Source organism: Equus quagga, chromosome 15 (assembly GCF_021613505.1).
Source record: "Equus quagga isolate Etosha38 chromosome 15, UCLA_HA_Equagga_1.0, whole genome shotgun sequence".
In the NCBI taxonomy this organism is placed as follows: Eukaryota; Metazoa; Chordata; class Mammalia; order Perissodactyla; family Equidae; genus Equus; species Equus quagga.
The window spans coordinates 6,120,286-6,146,981 of record NC_060281.1 but is presented as its reverse complement, the minus strand read 5'-3'; the positions used below and the strand labels follow the sequence as shown (position 1 = coordinate 6,146,981).

Genomic DNA, 26,696 nt, shown 5'->3' with positions numbered 1-26,696 from the left:
CTTATTTCTCCTTTGGGTTCTGTCCATTTCTGATAAATGTATTTTGAAGCTCTGTTATTAAATGTATAATTTGACTTGATTAGTTGACCCACTTATGTTGAAATGACGTCTTTTATATTTCATTACATTAGAATTTACCTTATTTATAAAGCTAAATCAGTATATCATTTGCTTCATTTTATATGACCTATCTTTCCCATTATTTTACTTTCTATATGTGTGTATCTTTTCATATAAAATGAATCACTCTCTTTCTCTCTCTCTCTCTGTCTTTTTTTTTTTTTTTTGGCTGAGGAAGATTTGCCCTGAGCTAACATCTGTTACCAATCTCCCTCTTTTACTTTGCTTGAGGCAGACTAGCCCTGAGCTCACATCTGTGCCAGTCTTCCTCTGTTTTATATGTGGGTCACCACCACAGCATAGCTGACTAGTGGTGTAGTTCCATGCCTGGGATCCAAACCTGTGCACCTGGGCCACCAAAGTGGAGAGTGCCAAACTTAACCACTACTCCATGAGGCTTGCCCTTAAAATGAATCTCTTTGAAACAACATTTGATTAAGTCTTGCTTTATGTACCATTAACAAACTTTGCCTATTAACTGGAGTGTATAGTCAATTTATATTTAGTGTAATCTTGAATTTGGTTGGATTTAAGTGTACCGTTTTACTATTTGCTTGTTTTATGTCCTCTCTCTTCTCTTTCCCTCTGAATGTAAAATATATTTGTTTTCTATAAATAGGAGAAGAAATAGTGTATATCTTTTCCTAAAATATTATAGCTCATCAAATATTCTCTTTGAAATTAGTTGACATTTTCAGAAGCTTACTAAGGCAAATATAAAACTAGAAAAACAAATGTCAGCTATGGAATTCCAAAAATATTATAACCTAGAAAAATGCTTTTGTATTTGCCTTCCAGAAACAATTTGAATATATGCATGGTATTTTATTTTCTTAAGCATATTACATTGAACTTAAATGTCATGGGAGCTTTTTAAAATATCATGAAGAATAATGGCAATTCCCACCATTCATAACCATTATATAATCTGAACAATATATTTGTAAACATACACTAAATTTTAAATTAAACTAATTTAAATATAAACTATTTCACAACTCAACACAGCCAAAATTAATATTATTAGTCAATAGGGAAAAGTATATATTTGAAAAATTATTATAATGTTAGAACCATGTAGTAATGTACATTATCTTCATCAACACCTACATTTTAACCCAATGAGAATGCCAATAACCTTCTTTTCTTGCTGATATTTAACCTAACGGAAGTCATTAAACTTAAAGTAGAATTATAAACAAAGCAGATTCTGCAAGGTGATGAAAAGTCTAGTCAAATTCCTTGAAAAAGAAATTCAAACTGGGTTTAGAGTCAATCACATATAGGTATTTGTTGAGGCATTAGAATGGGTGAGATCTCCCAGGAAAAGTGGTGATGAAGGAAGCAAAATTTCAAAATAAGTCAGAGATAAATGCTCAGAGGCTATCCTGAGATAAAGCAGGAACCAAAAACCAAAACATAAGCAGTATAATATAGAAAAATTCAAATCAAAGGAAGACAGACATTTCAATGAGAGAATTCTTATTAAGGAAAGGGTAAATAAATTTTAAAGGAAAAAGAAATGATAGCATATTCTTTGTATTGAAAATAGATAAGTATAGTGCTTGAAAGTATGAGTTCTAGAGTCACACAGAGGACATGCAAATCTAGTTTTGTCCATCCCTATCCATATGTGTGACCTTTGGAAAAGATTCAAAAGTTCAGTAGATGTTTTATTTTTCTATAAATGGAATGGTATTTATGTGAAGATCAAATGAGGTAATGATCATAAATGATATTTTATAGTACCAAGTGTATTATAGCTGCTAAATACATGTTATGTTATCTTATACATTCTTGTATAGTAGCATTATTATATTTTAGCATATGTTTCCAAAAATAGATGCACAAATTTGTCCATGGTCTATTCCATAAGCTGGTTTTTCATTATTTTAACATTTTATTAAAATATTTTAAACAACAGAAAAGTCAAGAAAAAAATAAAAGGAACACCATGAAGGCAGGCCCCATGGTGTAGTAAAGTTTGGTGCTCCACTTTGGCAGCCGGGGTTCACAGGTCTGGATCCTGGGTGTAGACCTACAGTACTCATCAGCCATGCTGTGGCAGTGACCCACATACAAAATAGAGGAAGATTGGCACAGACCTTAGCTCAGGGTGAATCTTCCTCAAGCAAAATAAAAGGAAGATTGGCAGCAAATGTTAGCTCAGGGCTAATCTTCTTCAGCAAAAATTTTTTTAAAATAAAAAGTACACCATAATCCTACCACCCTTATTTGCCAAAAATACATTTTTAAGAAATAAAGCATTACGGATACATTGGAAGTGCCCTCTGAACTCTCCCCACCTGTCTCCCTGTAGGCAGCCCTTTTAGTAAAGCCAGTGTGTATATTTCTGATATGTGTATTTACACGTTTGCTATATATTTATGCAATCACAGACAATATGGATTTTTTTGTGTTTTAAAAGTTTAACTAATCATCGTCAGAGTGCATGTATATCATTCCTCAATAAGATTTTAAAATTGAACATTATGTTCTGATATTTATAAATATTAATACATGTAGCTATTGCTCACTTATTTTAACCACTCTGTATAATTCCATGATATGACTACACCATGACGAGTTTATACACAGGCTTTAGTTTATTTCAGATTTGGAGTGAAAATTCTTGTATATGTCTCTTTCAGTACATACCTGATAATATCTGCAATAGATGTAACTAAGTGGAAATGTTGAGTTGTAGGATATGCCTCACTGTATGTAGTACACATACTCTGTATTTGCTAAGTCATTTCAAAAACTATCCACCAAAAAAAGCCTATTTTTATGTCCTGACTAACAACTACCTGATTAATTGTATTCCCCATCTAGTTCAAGAGCTTAAGGCATGAGTAACTGTGCTTTTATATATACAGAGATATATTGCCAGGTCTCAATTAGCTATATACTTATTTTATAATAAAAACACTGCCTAGAACACTTATTAATGCCCTCCCAACATAATTCTTATAAGTTATAAATCTCTATTAGTAAGCTTTATATAACTTACATTTAAATATACGTATAAGGATATATTTCCCCGGCTTAGATTAACAGAAGCATTTGAAATACAGACTGCCTGAAGCTGTTGTATTTTGAAGTGCTAAATTACTTTGCAATGTATTAACTTACTTACTCTGAATCTCCCAATTATATTGAAACACCATTCTTCATTCTGACAGTTGACGCAGAGCAGTCTGCAGTGGTCAATTACTTTCTCACAGTTTTTTCCAGTAAATCCTGGCAAACAACTGTAAATACATCAACGTAAACAAGAAAAGTTACAATTTAAATATTTTCACAAAAGTCTATTAACAGTCTGCCAAAAACAATAATACTTTGTTTAAATTACGTACAACATATATTGTTACATGATATTTTCAGTCATTAATTTTGTCCATGCCTACTTGTGTTTTTAGCAAAGGAGAACAAGATTAATCTGTTTAGAGGGAATGAGAGTAAACCACATTTTCATTTAATGGTCTTAATATTATCTTTTGAGAATTTAAAAGTACAATCTACTTTGGCCTAAACAGACACTTAACAATAAAATATGGGTTTTAGAAAACTATTGGAATAAATGAGATCATTATTGAAATGTGAAAATAAAAGATGACAAATGAGATTTTTTAATGCTTAGCAGAGCGGTTATGTACTGCTGGTGTGCTAGCAGGAGTCAATCATGACACACAGGAGTTTGTGATGTACTGTGAAGAGTTGCATGGACAATGATGGTATGATCATAGTTGGGCTAATTGTAGGGTTTATTTGTTGTCATTTTTACATTGTTTGATAAAGCAATCATATGGTACAAGTGCCTGACCATAAGCTTCCTTGATCATAATGTAAGTGCCTGACATTAAGCTTTGGGTTGCTGAGGCATCTGTTTCAAAGACTTCCATCTCGGATAAACATATGGCCAGCTGTATGACAGCTACTAGCTACACAGCTAGATAGGGAGCCAGGCCTCCCCCGCCCCGGAGAAGTCACCCTTTTAGAAAGCCCTGGGTCATGTAAACAAGTGACCACTTTGGGTGACCCTGCTTTTCCTTTCCCACTCCTCATTCCTGCTGTTATGTTCTAAATTCGCCAATAAAGAGTAAAACGGTGAAACCCTAGGCACCCCACCCTTGACCCCAGTAAAAGCAGATCCCGGGTTCACACTCTCTCTCTCTTTCTCCACCAGCAACCTGGCTGTGTGGCCCTCAGTGTACCCAATACCCTGTTAAGAGTTGTGACTAATAAACCTTGTTTTTTCAAAGTTCCAAGTAGTTGTTGTTAAGGTGTGTCCTAGAATCCTAATGAGAACCACAGGGCTGGGGGAAACATCGGCTTCCTGGGGAAAATGTCTGTGGAGGCTGCCACAAGCAGTAGGCGCCCGGGTGAGTGCCCGAGGCCTTCCTAGATGACGGCGAGTGCTGCAGTGTTCCCAGACCATAGCATCACTATCTACAGGCTGAGACAGACAAGACGGACCCTGGGTTCCAGTTTACTGCAGTTCATTAGCTGCAAGCAATAGGGGGCTAAGAACACATACTGCTGTTCTGGCTTCCTCTGCCCTCACTCAGCAATTTGTGAGAAATATTCCTGCACTTTATATCACATTTAGTAAACTTTCTACTATAAAGTGAATGGGACACCAAATTAAATGACAAGGGCGTCTCTCTAAAGTAAACACTAGAGATTTTAAGACCAAAAATAACACTTTGAATACTAAGTTGTTACAAGCTGATTTAATAATAAAGTGAATTGTACCATATATTCATTATTTCAAGTTTCTTATAAGAACACAGGATAATTTCATAAAAGAAGGACTACAAGTGTGATGTTGACACAGTTTAACCGAAATGGTATCAGTAAAACGCTTCAGCGATTTACCTTTTCTGCTGTTTCAGGCGCAGCTTTGCAATTCCACTTTGTAGAATTGTGTTATCCTTCTTTTATATCAAGAACAATCATCTATACTTTTTGCCACCTACTATGTGCCAGCCATCAAGCTAATTACTTTCACTATTTTCTTATTTTCTCATTCAATCCTTACAAACCCTGTGTGATGTATGTTATTACCACTATGTTACAAATGAAGAAACCTACTTAGAGAAGTTAAATAAGTTGTTTTGGTCACATCACTAGGTGCAGAGCTGTTGTTAAAATGAAGCATGGTCGAACTTTAAATGTATTGTACTCTGCTACACCACTGACAAGCCCGCTAAGATATGTTTACCTTACTTCTCTCATTCTAGGAGCCTGCCTAGAGATCCAGAAGTCACTCCAGATACCACGTTTTTGCGAAAGGTATCGTTCTCATCCTTTTCTACTGAGGGTAGAGAGTGGCAGGAAGAAGGGAGCACCAGAATATCCTAAACTGTTGGTGAGTTGTGGTTATTATGTCTCAATTTTCCTTTGGAGTGGGAATAAATTAAATTGTCCAAGACTAGCGAAGGATGTTTGTGGTACCCGCACTTCTATTATTCTGGAATATGGTTTCCACAGAAGAGGCTCAGGGCTATGAATTAAATGAAGAGCTAATATTCAGTCATTAATGAGATCAGATCAACAGGTTGCTGGATGAAGACTAGGCAGCAGCAACTCTGAGAAAGATATTTCTAAACAAAGAAGGGTTTATTGATCATGAAAAATTAGGCCAAAGTGTTGGCACTCTCACAACATACTAAGAAGGAAGTCCCAGAACACCATCTGTGACACTTGGACCAAGGAGTTTTCCCCTCAAGGCAGAGGAAACCCACCATGAGAAAATCTCCCTGTTGAGTTCCAGGCTATCAACTCCCCATGCCTCTACTCCCACTCATGGTTTAAAATCTACGAGCAGCCCCTGAATCTCACCCACAAGGAAAATGACATCCTAGCAACTCAGCCTGCGGCCAGGGAAAAAGAAGACATAAATAGTATTCTCGCCACTTAAGAATTTAAACCAGAGAAAAAGAAAAGATAAAAGCAAACTCTAGAACAACATAGACTCTTTGAGAAATTCTACCACAAAATTGCAAATAGTCACTTTATAACAGTAAAGATGAAAGATGTAAAGACAAGGGGAAAATGCTTAGAGGAGGAGAGAGATTTCAAATAGCATCAACATTTTGGCCCAATAAGTTAAACAGATATGATTTTTATGAAATACAATATAGAGGATAATATGGTAGAAAAGCACGTTAAAAAGGGAGGTGACTTAGTGGCTAACGAAATTAAAATGGAGCCAAATAAGTTAAGAAAGGAATCTTTTGAAAAATGTAGATTAAAATAATATGTATTCAATATAAACAACAGTCAGGACTGTCACCTCACCACCCCCAAAACATCAAAAGTAGCATACAAAACATCAAAAGTAGCGTATATATCTGAGAATATATAGCAGAAAGTGGGAGAAAAGAGAAAATGTAAAGATGAACACTTAAAACACAGTGAATCAGAATATTTTTAAATATTGATAAGGACAAAGATACATCTTATAAGAATTAGTCTGTATAAATATCAGAGCATGATAGCTTATATAGTTAATTTTTTATAATTAGGAAAATTCCATACATTTATTTTATTTAGTTTTTCTTTTTCTTAATTCATATTTCAAACAATAAAATAAACTATATTAGCCTAATTCTACATTATCTACACTTTACAATAGACATAAATATTAAACAAAGTGATTTTTTTTCCAAAAAGTTTTTTTCAGGACATATACAGTACTCAGTACTTTTATTTTAAATGAAGACAGTGTAAAACTATACTGCCTAAGTTTCATATCAAGAGTAAAGTACTATGATTAATAAGACTAGAGTCATTTATTTAAAAGATAATGATATACACATTCTTCTGGAATGTGTAAGTAAAAAATTGAGAGAGAACACAAATATACAAAACTAAAAATGTGAAAGGGAGGATGAGGACAAATGAGGCTAATATCACTAGATATTCCCTGTGCAAATATACTAATAAGTTTATGTCAAAATATAAACTGCCAATGTTGAATCAAAATAAGAATACCTCAATAGAACAAAATATTTGATGGTAACTAACTCTAAAAGATCTTGGGCTTATTTATTTATATGGATGAAGAATTCAAATTTTTATGAAAGAGATGATTCTCATGATGTATAAGTATTGATCCTAAGAAAATTTAAGCTAGTTACCTATCAATTACTAAAAGTCATCAGAATTTGGTTGCAAAAGTCTCAAAAATTACAACAAAAAGTCACCACTAAACTCATATTTGCAAATATAAATAAATATAATGTTCCATTGATATAAAATTCTACTTCTAGGAATTTATCCTGAAGAAATAGTGAGATGTAATAAATGTATATTTGTGTCCATATTTGCCCCATGATGTCCAAGTGAAGTACCTCCAGAAGGGAGACAACTTCTGATGTAAGAGGTCATCCTAGTCTATCACCACCCGTCCTATGCTACCAATAACCCAAGGGCACTAAAAACAACAAACCAATTCCTTTCCAAAGTGTCCATTCTTCCTGAGACACCTTGGCCATCGAAAGGGACCATGTTCATGAATTTGCTTCTCATTGTATATTTAAGGATTTATTTTATGTAACTAATTTAGTAGCAATTAAGTTTTTCTTTTTTTCCTACATATAGTGTGGATTTTGTGCTACGCTATTACTCTTAAAATGAGAAGAAACATGCTGTTCTCAGGCGCCTGCCAGCAGTTCTACATACATGACAAGACCTCCAAGTACCCGGCGAGAGCAGCAAGAGAGGAGAGAGGAGAGAGAGATCAGGAAGGACTTTGTAATAGTCACTAAAACTTACCAAATATCAAAAACCCAGGAGTAAAAATGAAGGGATTGGAAGTGCGGAATGGGAATGAAAGAAAACAACCAAACAAATATAAAAGATAAAAGAGGCCCTGTACAAATCACTGATAACATGCCATTAAATTGAAGACTGATTAACTCCAATCTCTCTAACTGAAGTTCAGAAAGAAAGTGCCATCCAGAGGAGCCAGAGAGACGTGTCAGGGTAAAATTTGGATCCAAAATCAAGGGTGAGGTAAGCCCCCTCTGCTTCCCCTCGCTGCCTCCCCTTCTGTCATCTGCCAGCCCCTAGAATATCAGGGGTCTCCGAAATCCACGTGCTGCTCCTCCTTCCACTTCTCCTCGCACTGGGTTCATTTCACAAGCTCAGTTCTCCACGTGCTGAACTGCAGCACTAGCTCTACTGCGCAATCTGCTGCAACCCGCTGCACTCTGCCCAGAACGCTGCATAAACTTCACTGCTTACGTCCCCACATCGGTGCTCCCCAAGCGCCCCACACATTCTACTCTTCGTGCCAATACCACTGTCAACCTAGGCTGCTTCTTAGCCTTCCACTGCCCACGGCTTTGCTGACTTCACTGAAAACATCTATTACTCAAAACTCTTCCCATTACGTATCTAGGGAACTGCTCCACCTCCTTAGAGATATATGCATTTAGAAGATGGCCACAGCAGAGGTCTACACACTCAGGTCCTTTTGGTTTACACGTGGCTCTTCACAATCAGGAGTTCTGTGGACGAATTCGGGTAACCGTACTCATTTCCACCCTTGAGAGGAAATCTCCTTTTTGGAGAGAGATTTCCTTTTAGGATTTCACAAACCGTTTTTTCTTTTCTTTTCTTTCTTTTTCTTTTCTTTTCTTTCTCCTTGCTCCCCTCTCTCCTTCATACATTTCCCAGTTCAGCATATATTCCCTTATACGCATGGATGCAAGTAGTCATGACTACAGTTAAATGCCTTTAACAGAAGATCTGCTAGATCCCATTAAAACCAGTCAACGTAGATGCATTCTTATCTCCAGTTTTCCTTAACTCCATAGCAGACAGCTACATGCCTCCACTGTAGCATCATCAGTATATATGACATGCAAACTATCTGGATTTGATCCTGAAGTGTGATGAAAGCAATGGAAATTTGTAGTCGTTTGCCTAGATTTTTTGTAACCAGTCTGGCAGGAGAATGGAGGTTGCATTTGTGGAAGACTGTAGTTTGGAGACTAATCAAGGGACTGTTATAGCAATACATGAGGAATGAGATGCACTCTATCAGCAGCATAAAGAAGAAAAAGCAAATAGAAGCAATATTCAGGAGGTAGAATGAGCAAGATTTGATGAAATCTTACTGACATTTATTAACAGGAAGAAAATGACAGTGTCAAGTGGTACTTTCTGTAATTTTCTTAATACTCTTGTTGCGTTCTCCTGTTTAATAGCTTTTTACATTCTTTCTTTTCCTCTGGTTTAAGTTACTATCTGTTGCGCTTCTCCTCTCCAGAATTCAGAAAGGCTACCAAACACTTACATTTCATTAATGGTAACCTTCTCTTTCCCTGATATATAATCAATCACATACTCTTTACTATGGTTTTTTTTTTGCCAAACAAAATGTTAATTCTTTCACCAATCTGGATGCATAATTTCCCCTTGTGGACACCCGGGTTTTTTCCCCATAATATGTACTTTCCTCTCCTTTCCACTCACAAATCTCGTGGTCTTGCTTAAATAATTTCTTTCTTTTAGTTCTAGACTCTAAATACAATTTCCTCCACTGGATGTCTCACCTGTTTCAGGGGCCCTATTTTAGCACATATTTTATATATCTACACAGATACTCTACCATTATCTATTTAAACTTACATCTAACATGTACAGGTGCATGCACACACACCAGCACACATTTTAATCTTCATTGTTTACAACACTTTCCGTTTTTTTTCATATTCCCCCTTTGGAAATTTCTACTCTAGTCCATTTTATATTCAGTAACAGTACTTTCCAATTATTTTCTTCAGATAGATTATCTGGATGATAGGTTTTCTGATAGTTTGCGTAAACATTTCTTTCACCATCCAATAGAGAGTAGTCAGGTGTAAGATTTCAGGGAGGCAATATTTTCACCGGGTGGTCTGTAGATGCCTGGCACTGTTTCTGAGGCTACAAATGCTGTTCCACTGTCTTGAAGCTATCAGTATTGCAAATAAAGAGTGTGATGCCTCTCGGATTACTTTTCCTTTGTAGGTAAATTGTCTTTTCTACCTTGAGGCTTGATAGAAATTCCACTACGTGTCTTTCATCATCAACCTAGCTTGGAGAGAGAGCCTTTTTAATATGCAGACCCAGTCCTTTCTTCAGCTCGGAGAAATATTCTACAATTTGATGAACGATTGCTTCTCTTCTAAATGTTGTTTTTGCTCCTTCTAGAGCCGCTCTCACCGCCATGTTAGATCTCCTTGATCTGCTCTCCAACATACTCAAGTTTCTTCACCATGACACATTAACTAATTCATCCATTGAGTCCTTCAACAAACAATCCTTGAGCCTTGAGACCGTTATTTTTCTAAGCACAGTGCATATTTCAGTGAACAAATGTCTTTCACTCAGGAGGTTCATTACTTTGTAGGAGAGGACAGAAAATAAAGAATTAGATATTGAATATTTCAAGAGAAAAGCAGCGTAAGTTCAAGTTTATAGGAAGCACAAGTGGTTGCTAGTTTTCTAAAGTTTGCCAGGGATAGCTTCCTGGGAAAATTACTATTTCATAAGACCCAGGAGAAATTTAGGGTGAGAGTCGTGTATGTACATGAAGATAAAAACAGATCCCCAAATCTGTTTCTTTCGTTTTTTCTATTTTTTCTCCCCAAATCCCCCCAGTACATAGCTGTATATTTTTAGTGTGGGTCCTTCTAGTTGTGGCATGTGGGATGCCACCTCAGCATGGCCTGATGAACGGTGCGAAGTCGGAGCCCAGGTTCAGAGCTGGCGAAATCCTGGGCCACTGAAGCGGAGCACACGAACTTAACCACTCGGCCAGGGGACCGGCCCCAACAGATCCCCATTTCTTTATTCTTTTCTCTACTTTAAAGTTCTTTTTCCTTGAAACAATTTTTATTTCCATAATTTGAGTCATCATTTTCCTTTTAACTTTTTAACCAAACTGTTTAATTGAAAAATATGTTTTTTAGCTGCAGTCTTGGTCTCTATGTGCATGTATGTGCTCTCCTCTTGAATCTCTTTACTTATTTTGACTGTAGATATCTAATTTAAGTTGTCCTCTCTTTCCTCCAAAGACTCTAAGCCCCTCGAGTTGTATTAATTTTATTTGACCTCATTTTCCTCTCCTTAGTCTCTGGCCTCTCTTATGGGATATTTTTCTTTGCCAACTCATCAGGTATCTGGTCGCATTGCCTCCCCGTCCTAAGTGAGGCATCCTTCAGTGAATGGAAGGAAAATTAGGCTAAGAAAGTTGAAGCAGTTAGGCTCCTAGCCCTGGGGTCCTGGACCTGGCCTCTCTCCTCCTGGTGTCACTGAGAATACTCCCGTCCTCTGTAGCCGATAGCCTTCAGTACTTAAATTCAGACCTTCATTGACCCTTTGTGGCAAAGAGAGGCAAGAATACTTGAGTAGGCTCACTTCGACCTACCCTCAAACAATCAAAGTGTTTATACTGAAGAAGCAGCCACTATTATCTGATTATTACCCTGGTGCCCCCATGCTAATTTATAAATGCTTGCCTAGCTCACAAAGCAAGAAAAATCTGCATAAATTGCTTCTGTTGAGATAGGTGGGAGAAGCTAAAACCTAACTCATTTTAGCTGCTCAAGGTGTCCAGCAACCATTCTGGGCAAAGAAGTCAGTCATTTAAAATATGGGGGGAGGGGAAAGGAATGCTTTCCAGATCACCATGTTCCTAGAATATCCAATGTATAGCTATATTTTTGTATAAAACTATTCTTTTATTATAAACATGAGAGTATTAGAAACAGGAAATATTTTTGTGAAATTGATGGGTAAGAGGAATGTAAATAATCATGATAAAAATGTTTGAGGTGTTATTCTTCATGATAAAAAGGAAGATAATATATAGAAAAGCAAAGAGGACCTGAAAAGATACATGTAAGGAAAGAAAAGAAAGATAATGGGAATAGAATATTTTAGTGGAAAAGCTAGGAGAAAAGAAGCACACTTCTACCTCCTCCCGCCCCGAAATGATTTTCTATAACTGCCTGAAATATCTTTACCTTATTGGGTTGCATTTTCATCAATTAAGTCAATATTTATTACACAATTAGCTTTACTCTATTTCTTGGACAGAGTATTGCAAACTTTATTCAATGACGTTTGGAATACACGCTCCTGATTTTAGTGAGAAGTGTCAGGCTCTGCTGAGAAGGCAGAATTGAACAAAACAGAGTAACAACAGCAAAATCAGAGCAAAATTTCATCACCATCGTTTTTATAAATACTTCATGTAATAGAGCAATTCTGGTACTTATGACAGTTTTTTATTTATAAATTGAATAGAATTCACAAGATAAAATAAAAATCAGTGAACCTAAATATTTAAGATATTTTAAATACGTTTCTAAAATGCATTTTTTCCAAGATATCAAGGAAAACATGAATTTAATACAACTAAAAATTAAATGCACAATGCTGTTATAATGGATTGGTAATAAAGTTATTAAAGTAATGTATGAAGATAATGAAGTAACTACTCCATAAAACAAAAAATTGAAAGTGAAAATTAAGTATTACTTGATTTTTTTTAAGAGCTAGCTTCAGAGACAGTATGTCAACAGTGTCACTAGTGGATCAGGAGTATGTTCTTGCTCAGAGTTTTCTAGCTGCTGAAATAGCTCTTTCAAACTCTATACTATTCCAGGAAATGGAAAGGAGATAGTTATAAATACAGCTCCAAGTGATTCTCTCTGACTGTTGTCTTGAAATACTCCCGTCATTGGTTTGGCACTTAGAGGAGGGTTTTGGTACATTTGTTATCAGGGCCTGAACCATTCTGTTATAAACAAGCTGCAATTTTTGTCTCAAATAAAGCATTGTGGTTCACTTTTGTCTTCTCTGTTTTCATCATGTATAGATGCTCATGCAGAGTTACTTGTATCAGTTTCAACACTGTTATGTACCTATTCCACTTCTTGGAAAAAGGTCTTTGAAGTAAATACAGACTTAGTCTTACAACAGAAGCTTTGCAATATCACTGTATGCTTACTTATTGTGACTTGTGGAGGCACAGACAGCTGGCTAACTTATAGACTACGTCATTTCATCAATTTATCTTTTTTTGCATAAACTGAGCAAATGAATCACTGTCTGGATCTCAAAACATAAGTGATTGATATTGCATAGTTCTTTAAACCTAAAGTTATTAGACAAAAAATATCTGTATTTTGGTAATTAAAACTATCATGATATACTTCAACCCCAGAATATGGGAAGCCAGTATTAAAAATATTAAGACAGGGCCGGCCCCATGGCTCAGCAGTTAAGTTTGCACGTTCCGCTTCTTGGAGGCCTGGGTTTCGCCAGTTCGGATCCCGGTTGCAGACATGGCACCACTTGGCAAAAGCCATGCTGTAGTAGGCATCCTACATATAAAGTAGAGGAAGACGGCATGGATGTTAGCTCAGGGCTGGTCTTCCTCAGCAAAAAGAAGAGGATTGGCAGTGGTTACGTCAGGGCTGATCTTCCTCAAAGAAAAAAAAAACAATTAAGACAACAATTCCTCTGTTTTACTATACATTAGACTGTGAAGCAAGGAGAAAATTGTAAATACATAAAAATATAATGACAGATAGTGATAAATGCTGTAAAATTAAAAAAATAATAACGCCAGTTTAAAGTGCAGAGAATAATTAAGAGGAGCTATTTTAGGAATGTTTATCAAGATCCACAAGAAAGAAATCTTTGAGGAGATGATATTTCAGCAAAACTTTCAAAGAAATGAACATCGAGTTACCATAGTTTCTGGGGTAAATGCTCTTCTGATAGGAGACCAAAAAATACAAAGGCTTGGAGCAGGAGATGCTTAAGGTATTCAAAAGACTTCCTGAAGACCAAAGTGGTAGGAGTTGAGTAACAGAAGTGTACATAGTAGGAGATGATGCTGAGCAATAAGCAGGAACAATATATGGCTAAACTTGTAAGCATTTTAAATATTTTTGATGTCATTAAATGTTATGGAAACCCATCGAATGAGAGTGGCACGGCAGTAACATGATTTTAAAGCAAATATACTGTCTTGTGTGGAAAAGAGATGATAAGAAAGCAAACTATTTCAAATTTGCTCTCTCTATGGCTTTCAGCATCTAAGATGTTGGCAACTATCTTCCAATTGCTCAGGCCAAAAACTACAGAGCCATTATATTCTCTCTTTCTCTTTAACTCAGTCAGGTATAAGGGAACATCCTATTGATTCCATCTTAAAAATGTATCCATAATCCAAACACTGCTTACCATGTCTCCTCTCCCATCCTGGTCCAAATCACTATCTTCTCCTATCTAGATTACTGCATTCACTCCTAACGGGTCTCTTTGCATCTACCTATGCTTCTCTAAAGTTTCTTTTCATCAGAACAGCCAAAGAACCATTTCGAAATCTAAGCAAGATAATGTCATTCATTTGCCAATCACCCTTCCTATTTTACCTAGAGTAAACTCAAAGACCTTAAAATGGCATGCATGGTCCACAACTGCCCCCAGCTCCGATTTCCTCTCCATCCTCACTGCTTCCCCCTGTTTTCTTCAGACCAGTTACAGTAGCCTCTTTAGTACGATCTAAATAGGCCAAGGTTTTTGCATTGGGTGTTCCCTCTGCATGGACATTCTTTTCCTAGGTAGCTGCGTGTTCCATCACCTCACTCAAACTACTGCCCAACCATTAGCTTTCTCAATGAGGCTCTCATCCACTCTTCTACATGTAGCTGAATGAAGAGACAAAGTAAGGAGGCAAAGTGGGATGCTAACAAACTGTTCCAGATGAGTACTTTTGATGTTTTTAGCAAGGTGTTAATTTCATACTGACAAAAGTGTTTATATCCATGGTGTATATTTATGGGAGAGTTTAAAGGAATTGTTGATGGACAAGAAGTGGGCTGACAGAGACGCAGAGAAATCAAAGATAAATCTAAAGAACACTGACAGAAAAGCAAGTTTATCCAGGGATTGAAAATCAACCACTCTTTTGGAATATATTAAGTTTGAGAGGCCACATCAGACATGCATGAAAATAGACCAGGTGTACCTGGTGGGATGCAGAATTAAACTAGTTTGGTGTTTTCAGGTCAACATAACATAGAAAAAGAGAGCCAAGGAGTTGAGAGTGGATATATGCGTATGCTTTGTGAAAAGGAAAATGAGGACCTGCCAAGGGTGATGGACAGAGGAGAGCATGTGCAGTCAAATAATTAGAGGTACCTGTTGGTTATGGAGAAACATTACTCCGTAATTTAGGTATTAGAGTACATGAGTGAGTGAGCTTGAAATATATGTGAAATGATGATCAGAGAGTGGAAACATTTAAATCAGGGTGTTGCAGCATGTGCAATTACAGGTCATGATAAATTATAAGATATGACCACAGGAAATGAGCCAAGATCAAGAGGAGAAGGAAAAAAAATTTTGTAAAAAAAATGCTGAAGGATTTAAGTAAAGACGGTGAGTGGATTTCCAAGATAAATATTGAAGTCATCAAGAAAGATGAAAATAGTGGTAGAGAAAAGGAGAGAAAGCCCGATGCTAAAGCCTTTAGTGAGGAGTGGACAGGAACTGAGAGAAGAGGGGATACTTGAAAGGAACCTTGGGAGGTAGAAAGAGAGAGTTAGAGAACGGTAGAGCTGATGTCATATGCTAAAAATGGATAGGCTTTTCAGAAAGAGGAAGAAAAATGGTCTGGATATGGCAACAAGGGCAAGGCTACCTATACACTTCCCTGCCAGTGGTTTGCAGGTTGTAGAAGGGCGGACAGTAGTCACCCAAGAGGACTACGGGTCCTCAGGTTTCAGTCAGAAAAAGAAAGGAAGCTATACAAAAGAGACTGTGGTACTGCAGAATTTGCTGCTGACCAAATGAGATCCTGAGGGTGCAGCGGAAGAATATTGGATACTAAGAAATGTTAAAGCACTATGTGCAGAGCATTATGGGGCCAAGCTTCATTTGATCAGGTATGTCCTGGAAGACTTAGAGGTCACCTGATGTTAATTCAACCTTTATGTTCATAGGTCTGTATGAACTTCTGTCATAATATTTTATTCTTATTTATTATTTACAGGGAATTAGTAGGCCAAAGACTAATGGGAGAAAGGTTATACCAATGAGATCATATTTTCTCAAAATGAGCACTTAGATTTGGGGATGACTTCAGTCAACTATAACAGTTCCTGAAAATATAAAATGACATTAATAGCAGCAGGAGCTACTCTTGGTGAGGAAATGTCAACCATGTTCCAGCTATTTTCGATTGTAATACAGCTTATAACCAGAATGTGAAATTATAAAACTATATTTAAACTTTAACAAACTTTTTTTCTATGTTAAAGTTTAGAATGATTTATTCAAAAGGGAAGGTTAGCCTTATAAATATGGCTATTGGTTTCAAGGAAAGAAAAATGTAGCAGCCCAGCTTTTGAGATAATTAACTCCACGAGGTTGAGGTTTCCTGTTGGTTGAGAATTACTGAGTGACCAAGTGGAAGCATTCCATTAATTAACACATTCATCATCAGAATGTGTGACTGCTGTTTTAAAAAGCATTTTTCAAAATTAATGTGAAAATATAACTTTATTATATGTTGAAAGGAAACATGCTGACCTATGCATTTCTGTGGTGCAATGTTCTATTTGAAAGTCGCAATGCATGCTTAATTAGGTTTACCTGTGACACAAATTGAAAACCCAAACACTACCAGTGGCTGGTATGGTGAGACATCACACAGGCTAATGAAATGCTGAAACTGACTTGAGAAAAAGAAAAGTATTTTAATACATTGAATTGGCACCTAAGCAGAGCAAGCTATAATTGCAACTCCCTGAGTAGGAACCAGGAAAAAACAAAACAATAAGCTGAGAGAACAAAATAGAGCATCATTATCCCATGGAATATTTTAGAATTTGAGCGGAGAAAATAAAAGGTTTAGAAAGCAAAAATCTGTATATCATGAAATTTCTGATTTTTTAAAGACATAATATTTATAGTTTTCCAATATCTAGCTTCTAATGTCTTTTCCAAAGATAACTCTCAGTAAATATTTGCTAAAAATTTATTTTCAGACTGGAAAATCTTGTCATAAGAGAAAGATACTAGCTGGTTTTATTAACATTTATTTCCTGATTCAGGTTTCCTCGTTTCCATCTGAATATTCAGAATGTGATTATCTTTACATATAGAAAATGTTAGAGTCATTGCACTCAGTAAATATTAGAGTAGGTAAGTGTGTGCGTCCGTGCACGTGTGCACATGCACGTGCTGTGTGTGGTGTGTGATGGCAATATTTGGAGTGTTGTTCATAAGGTCTTCAAAATCCTTACGTAGTCTTCAAGTACAAACACATCCCACTCTAGTGTATAGTGCAGAACTCAGAATCCTGTATGTCAGGTCATAAGGCCCTTCCCTCCACTACCCCGCACCTCCATCAGAGGGATCATCAGGGACCCTAGAGAGCCTCAGTGGAGCTGTACTCTGCAGTACTCTGGGCACTGCTGCTTGTGTAAATGAGTTGGGGCCCACAGAGACCTGTGGCTTTAGCACTGCCTTTGGAGGAGCTTCCAAGGGCTGTCCATTGAGCTCTGCAAGCTCCTGACAAGCCCTCATATCCCTAATATGATGCCAACATTCATGATTGCCCCACTATGATCTACCTTCGAGGCCATCAAGGTTAACATATAATCGCCATTTACCTCAGACACCCCAAGAAGCCAGAGGCTCCAGGTCATTCCTCACCCTGTGGATCTTTCCCCCAATCAGCTCTGTACACGTTTTCATTTGGACTTCAATTTCTTAAGTGGTAGCTACTCTCTCCCTCACCCCTCACATTTCAGGGCCTGGATGTTAGGGGAGACACCTTCCTTTTTCCTCATTGTGGTTTTAAGATCAATATTTCACCCTTCTCCTTAAAAATCTCAATCATGTGAAGGTAGTGCCATCAACTATGCTACACATATCTTCTCCTGTTGAATTCATACCTAACCCTTCTCACCACTCCCTGTAATTCTAATTCTTTAACATTTAACACCTGGCTCATTATCTTTTTCTAATACAATCCCAGTCTTACTTAGTTATTTCAATATCTGCAGAGTTGATCCACTTAAAACGCCAGCTTCTTAGAGGAGGAGATCATCTCAACACAAAGATCTCAGTCTTCTTTTTGACTTTCCAACCTGCTCCCACTGTATGACTCTATATACTATCATTATACCATACCATCATACATAATTATATTCCCTCCACAATCATGACTTCCTGAATCTCCATTTCAAGTATCTCATCTTCTACCCACAGCCTCATTTGCCTTTCCAGTTCACTCTTTCTAGTCCTTTGAAGGCAATTTTTTACCACCATAATCCATTGACCCTACTAAATCTTCAATGTCTCTCATCCTTATTATATCCTCACTTCCTTACTTACTTGAATTTGATTCCATGATCCATTTCTATACTCACTTCTTACATACATCCTCAAATCACTTACTCCTTTCCCCATTATTGTAGGTTGGTCAAGACCCAATCCTAGTTTAATTCAACACTCAAGCTATTTCATGTGGGCATAAGAGTAACTAAACATGGTTTGAGGATGCCGCACTTCGTTGTGGACAGAATGCACTTTAAATTAATGCTCACTAACTGCAAAGAGACCCTTATTGCTGCATATCAATAATCCTATATTTCCCTCTCACTCATCTGGAGCTCTTCATACTTTTCCATCTCACCTTGCTTCTTATTTCACGTGAGGACTAGAACAATCAGGAGACACTTTCTGAATGATTCGACACCACATATTCAAAACACCCATATCAGTACAAATATTTGACTTTTCTCTATTATAATTGATATAATGTGGGCCATCTTATCTAAGCTAACTCCTTTGCTTGTGTACTATATTCCAACCCATCTCTCCTACTATTTAAAAATGACCTGTTTTGAACTTCCTTCAGCTGCCACCCCATTACTCTCTATCACTACTATCCTTCACAGGAAGAGCCCATTTCTTTCCTTCCATTCATTTGTGAATTGATCTAATCAATATTTTTCCCATCATTCTGTGAAACTGCTCTTTTCAAGGAAACCATTATCTCCAATTTCCAATTGCAAAAATCAATCCTCATTTTCCTCTAAGTAGATCTAGCCACATATTTTGAGACCATCTAATATTGTCTTAATATTCTTAAAATATTTCATAGTGTCTGAGATGACTCTCTGTATTTTTCTGACCTCAACTCACTCGTACTTTTCAGTTTCATATTCCTATCCTTTCATCCCTTAACTGTAAGAGTGCCCAAGGTCTCAGTGTGCAAACCTCTCACTTCCCTCTCTAGGCTCACTACAAGGTGATCTCATGCCGTTTCCTGGTGTTAAAGGCCATGGCTATGTGGCTGGCTTTCAAATGTATATTTGTATCCCAGACGTCTCCTCTAAACTGGAATTAACCTACCTGAATGCCTACCTTAGCATTCCACTTCGCTGCATGAGGTGTCTCAGCTAACTTGTCCCAGACTGAATTCTTGATTTCCATCCCTCTCAACCATGCTTCTCTTCCTACATATTTCCCCATTTTAGAAGATTATACCCCAACTCTTCAATGGAGCAAACAATCTTAGAGTTACCCTTGGCTTCTTATTATCTCTTGACACACATCCAGTCCTTCAGCAAAACATTGAATCTTCTTTAGAAATATATTCCAAATCTGGTCCTTAATTCCATCATCGTGTGTCTCTTTGGAGGGAATGTCATCACCACTATCTCTAGCTGTAGTAGTATACTAGCTTCCTAGCTCATCTCCCTGTGCCTTCACTTGGGATCATACGTCAGAAGTCGAGTCTGGAAAAAGGAGTTGGAATGATTCTGTAAAATAGTATCCATCCACTAGAATGTAAGTTTCTTGAGGGAAGGGTGTTTTGCCTGCTTTTCTTTTCTTTTTTTCTACTGCTATAGAAGAGTTTCCATTACAGGAGGAATGTTCCTGGAAAAGTAGGCGCTCAATAATTCATCATTAAATGAATGAATGAATGAGTCACTTTATGCCATATCCAGAGTTAAGACCTTCCATCTTACCCAGAAAAATCAAAACACTACAAACAAATTAAATAATGAATTAAATAAACTATTTGGGAAATTCTTTATGTGTTACACAGTAAAAGGCTCTAGAGCTGCAAAATGATTAAACCACAGTCACCCTCTTGAACAGCTTAGAGTGGAATAGACTTTCATAGTAATTCAAAATTATTGTATATAAAGTAATAAACTATATTGTAGGGATATTTTGTTTTCTTTTAGTAGCTAACTAATTTGAGTGAACAATAGAACTACAAATATGACAAAAGGTTAACCATTTAAAATATGTGATCAAATGAAATCAATGATTTACAAAGATTTCCAGTGTATTAATTTTCAGGTTTTCAGTTGTAAATAATATCTCAATGCAAAAACTAAACTGACATTGGCCTTATTGGCCCATATGAGCAAACTGTTTAGAGGTAGTCCTTGCATCATGCAGAGCTAGATCATAGTTCTGGCTTTCTTGTTGATCCTCTCAGCTCTACACTTATTTGCATTTTGGCTTTGTCCTCTAGCTGGATTTCCTTATGGTTGCAAGATGACATCCAGTAGCTCAGCTACATACTGCAAATCATTTTCCCCCACCCCTCCACCCCCACAGGAGAAGATGTGCCCAATCTTCCTCTTGTCTTCCCTCCCCAAAGTCCCAGTGCATAGTTGTATATCCTAGTTGCAAATTGTTCCAGTTCTTCTATGTGAGCCACTGCCACAGCATGGCAACTGACAGATGGTAACGTGGTTCCATGACTGGGAAGCAAACCTGGGACACCAAAGTGGTGAGCACAGAACTTAAACCACTAGGCCATCAGGACTGGCTCACTGCAGGTCAGTTTTTTGATGTCACTGTGGAGTTTGACGGTTTCACTCTCCCTTAAAACCTCTAGCAGGAATTTCAGTGTCACTCAAGGATAGACTTTCTGCCAAATCCTAATTTGAAGTATCAAAGGGCAAAAAAGTGCCAAACAGACCTTGAAACAACTCATTTCCTGTGGCCAAGACAAACAAAGAAAGGTGAAAAACTCTTCTTTCACTCTTATAGTCAGAGAGGAATGATGGTAGAGAAGAGTGGGAGGAATTCTCTGCTTTCTGTTCTCCCATTTCTGTGACAAGTCCTGGCGCTGGAAGTGGGCAACTGTTTCCACACCACAGCATTCACTGTGAATGACTTTACTGCACAGCCAGTCTTGAGGTTGGGCCACTCTTCTGGTCAAATGCTCGTGTGGCTCCTGGGTCTTTGTGTATTTGAGAGCCATGAAACTCAGAGCACAGCCTTCTATCATACTATAATCATACTATAATTATATTGAAAGTCACTGCTGTCTCCTAGAGGATAGATCAAGGAGTTTGCTTCTTAGGATACCATAGACAGGTAGACATCCAACCTAGTTTAGTCTCTGAGAATGTTTCTTTCCTTTTTCACTCCCTCTGATGACTCATCTATTCTTCTCCCCTCAGCATAAATCCTCTCTAATGTGTCATAATTCACATTTAATTGTCTTAATCTCTCGTACATTTCTTTGGGTACTGAATAGTCTCCTCCAATGCTTTTTCTTCATCCTTCTCCATCCTGCGCTGTACTTCAGGATGCTTGCCAGTGACTGGGTTCTACTAACGTGCTGGACCAGCAGAAAGTCAGAAGGTGAGAGGAGAATACCGTCAGGTATTCCCTCTCCACTCTCTCACTGCCAGGTGTTAGGTTGACAGTAACTATGTTCATCTACATAAGTTCACAGTTGGCGTCAGAATGTTCTGTACTACAGCTACACTTCTCTCTCTGGCTTCTATTAACTCATTCTTAGCTTGCCCCTTCAGCATAGGGAAGGCAACAGCTCTCCACTGTTTCTAAGTGCAGGATGATTAATCATACATTGTTAGTTTCCCCTAATCTTCATACCCTTTACTCCTTTCATTCAACTCTTCTAAATTACTCTGAGTGAGCCATCTGTTTCCTGGCAGAACCTTAGCTGATTTCCTTTGAGTATTAACAGAAACTCTTCAAGTATTCTTATAAATCATTTTTCATTTTCTGCGATTACTATAGTTCACAAACTCCATTTTATTTTCAAATTCTTAGCCAAAGTATTGACACCCCTAAGCAAAATAACCCTCAGTAATTTCAGAGAATCACCAAAGTTGTGTTCCACCTTTCTGATGACTCCAAGACATCATTATCCCTCTTCCTTTTCCACCAGATCCCACTTGTGCCCCGTCTGCTCCCAGCAATGCCACTTTTGATGTTTCACTACTGTACTTACTGTTCTTAAAAAAAGATTTTTATGCCATAAACAACTAAAACTTTCAGCCTTCTAAGTATTAAGGGAAATGTCAGTTTGTAGGCACACGTAATAGTTAGCTTTTCTAATACTGCCTTGCTTTTAGGTCACTAGATGCTGAATAATTCTCATAACTAGAGTTTTATTCTCCTTCTCGAGGAGGTAATTTTGCTTCAGTTCCTCTCTCTCATCTAATTATAGGAATTTAGATCTAGTCCACAAGTTAAAGTAGAGAAACTGATACTATCATCACCTTTGTATTCTCCTCTTCATTTCGCTCCTTCCCCAACCCCACACTTTTTTCTCCTGGGTTCAGAACAGAAGAGGAGAAGCTTGGGTTGTGGGGTGTAGATACAGTAGGGGAAAAAGGAGAGGAGGATTTTCTGCATTGGTGCTGTTTGAGCTCGGCTCATCTTAACCAGTAATTCTCAATGTACGGTCTTCAGATCAGCAGCATCAGCGTCACTTGAGAATTTGTTAGACATGCACATTTGCAACCTCCACCCCAGACTTAGTGAATTAGAAACTCTAGGATCAAGGTTTTAAACGGCCCTTCAGGAAATTCTAATGCACTCAAGTCTGGTGCCACCAAAATGTGAGAATCACTGATCTAAAAAAATATGCCTTCTAACATAGCAATGCACAGAGAAATTTTTAACTTAAAGGCATTTAAGTTGAAGGGGTTTTATTTTTCTTATTATTTTCAGTCATTCTCTTAATCTTTTTTGTGAAAAGAAAAACAGACAAGACTAATTTTTTGTCATTGTTTTAAGTTTATGCTTTATTAATTTATATTGATTATATCGCCATTACTTCAACTGAGTGAGAGTTAGGAATTTTTTGAGTGTCACTAGTGAGTTTGGGGGGTTGGAAACTGGGGCTGAAAATTCTGCTTCCATGTTTCAAATTTTGGCCATACTCTTACTGATTTCTGAGGCTTAGATTTTCACTCATCATTCAAATTTGACAATGTGTTATTTCTGCCTCGTTGAAGCAGTTTTGTTTTTATTCTCCTGTCACTTGCCTTGTTTTTTCCCTCTGATAATCAGGAGTCTGATTTAACCAAATGAGAGGAAAATGTTTTTAGTTAAGTAGATTCAAGATGAGCACAATGTACACCAAAGTCTTAAAGAATGTGGGCAGTTCCCACAATTAGAACACACACAGTGGCTCATATTAATTTCATGAGTAATTTTACTTCAAAGTTTTTACAACTTGCTTAACTACTTAACATATTTCATCCATCCTAGGGAAACCTAACTTTAATTTCTACAACTTCCATCCCATCTAAAACATGCTTAACAAAGCATTCTGGATCAAAATCTATCATTTTAAAATTAAATCCATTAAATAGTAACAGAACAATCAACTGAGGGATGGCAACAATGCCTCTGGTTATCTAGTTTTTCCTTTGATGATGAGATCAAAAACAAAGTCTTCCAGACAACCAGAAAACGCTAATAATAAGGACCAAAAAAAGCATCATACTTAATACAAAAGATTTTTAAAAATAAATATTATATGTGGATGTATATTTACCCCTATTTATATAATGCTATCCATATTTTTTAAAGTTGATTACTTTTCTAAGTAGATTCATAAATATACTAGCACTATTAGGCTCAGAAAAAGAAATGACATATTAAAAAGTCAATATTTTTAAAAGGACAATAATTGGATTTATTGGTAAATTAACATTCCCATGCACAAAATGATTGGATGAGTTAGATCTTCCAAGATCTTGACATGATGAGGAAGTTTCTCTTCATGCTCTTTTGAAAATGTCACATTTTAAAAGCTTAATATATTTTTTAAATCTTGCATTTAGATTCCTTTGAAACTGATGAAAATATTGTCAGTCATTTATCAGTGATGTGTATGCATATTCTGTTCTTTTCAATGTGTTTTAAGACTTTCTTGTACTACAGCTTTTAATTTTCTGCCTTTATGAATATTCTAAAATTTTGAGGCTGTTTACTACCCTTCAGTAATGCCCAACAGAACTTACTTTAAGCAGCCAGATAAAAGTTAAGTAAGTGTGAAGAGTACAAATTATTCTTCTTAATGGTGTGAGAAAGTATCTCTAAAGCTATTTAAAATGACTAAAATTATAGGCCCAAATAACTAGGTCACTTCTGTCATTTACGAATGGGTAATTTTTTCAAATTCTTATTTAAATAAAGCACTGTTTACTAAAAGTTTGCCTAAAGACCCTAACTAAAAATTATCAGCTGAGATCTGTGAACCGAAGAAAGAGATGGTTACTCTGCACTTTCAAAATATAACCTTAATGTTGTATGTGTACAGTAGAAATAATACTATGGGTATTTACATTTATCACTTCATTCTAGACCTTTAAATATTATTCAGTTATCCTAAAAATCCCATTATACAATAAGATACATTTTATAAGTGTGTGCCCAAATTATGTCTGAGAATTTCTTAAATATTTTTTAAAAACCAATACCACACCAATTAAATAACCCATAAAAAACATGAAAAGTTTCTCCTTAACTTAAGTAGAATATTACATGCTATAAAATAAAATTAAAGTTTAAAACAGAACATGCTGTTTTATTTTTGGTTTGAAAATTCACGTATTTTTTTGTTTAAAAAAAGGAAATTAGTTAATTATACCTGCAGTGATAGTCTTTCTCATATTTCACACATGTGGCATTATTCTTGCATGGAAATTGCTCATGTGGTGTTTGAAGTCTCTTACAAAGCTTGCCTGTAAATGCTGTGGAACAGATGCACACGATTTCCTAGAAAAGACGAAAAAGTATTTTTTATAAAAGCATTGGGATATTTCAGAGATAATAAAAGGATTCTTACCAAGAGAGGGTTGGAAATGATTTTCATAAACATGTAGTAGAAGTTCTCTGTGCAACAATGTGGAAGATTCTATCTTCCAAAATGTCACAACAATGCTTCCCATCTCACATACTCTTCCTTCCTACTACAGAAATTCAACACTCCTCTAATTGAGAATTGGGGACTATATTCCCTTTCCTTGAACGTCAGCATGTTGTGACTATAGAACAAGTGATGCTCTGTGACTTTCAAGGCTATTTTTAAGAGGCCATACAATGTCTGTTTAATTATCTTGGGAGGCTTGCTCTTGGAAGACACCATATTGTTGCCAAGCCATATAGAGAAGTTACACTTAGGGTTCTGGCTTACAGCTCCAGTTGAGGGACCAGCTGACAGCTAACATCAAATACAAGACATAGGAGTAAGGAAGACCTTAAGATACGAATATGAATTCATATTACGAATTCAAATATGAACCTTACTAAAATGTAAAGAAAGTCATTTGTGGGAACTATTAAATTGTTTCCTAGTCTTATTTAGTTAAATGTTAAGTTAAAAAGTTAAAATGCAATAATATCAAATAATCAAGTAATAGACTAAAAATTAAAAATAAATAAATATGAAAAGTTTACAAAATTACATTATTCACAAGGGAGAATTCTGGTGGAAGAGAAAGAAAATGAAATTGAAGAGTGTTTTTGGAATTGAGATTTCTATTTAAAATGGAGAAAAAATGAAAATAAACAAATAAAGTAGCTCCTCTGATTTTCCTGAGTTTGAAGATTATAATACGTTAATAAAAACTTCAATTACTTGTACTTTTCAAATAGTTTGATAATGGTAAAAAATATTTTAAAACTACTCTCTTGTATGTTAGATTCAGACTTACATTTGGAATATCAATGCAGTCAGCACCGTCCTGACATGGTACAGAACACTCATTGACATCAGTTTCACAGCTTTGATTGAGAAATCCTTCTGGGCATTCAAAAATGCAAGCCAAGCTTTTATTTTGGCAAATTCCTTCTTTCCAAAAAGACTGAGAAAAGCAATATTTCTTTGACTCCTCACAGAATGGACCTTAAAAAAATCACACAAGCAAAGAAAATATGAGCATAGATATGTAGCAAAAATCATTGTAGAAAAAGTTTCTAGAGTTCATGAAATCTTTTTTTTAACAGATTTATCATGGTATAGCTTCCATATCATAAAGTTCACCCATTGAAAACCAATAATTCAGTAACTTTTGCAGACGTCTATAGCTATTTAACCATCAGCGTTATTCAGTTTGGCACATTCCATTCCCCAAAGAAGAGCTCTTGTGCATCACTCACTGTTCCCAACTCCAGCCCCAGGCAACCATTATTCTTTCTGTCTCTATAGATTTGTTTTTTCTGGGTATTTCATATAAACGAAA

At 36.5% G+C, this 26,696-nt stretch overlaps 1 protein-coding gene across 1 annotated transcript in view; it reads right to left on the bottom strand.

Moving 5' to 3' along the window:
• The window catches only part of EYS (eyes shut homolog), a 1,407,877-nt gene that overhangs the window by 1,296,241 nt on the left and 84,940 nt on the right, over positions 1-26,696 (bottom strand). The window contains 3 exon segments of the mRNA XM_046639782.1: positions 3,260-3,374; positions 25,103-25,230; positions 26,169-26,359. Coding sequence (XP_046495738.1) covers positions 3,260-3,374; positions 25,103-25,230; positions 26,169-26,359 — 434 coding nt within the window.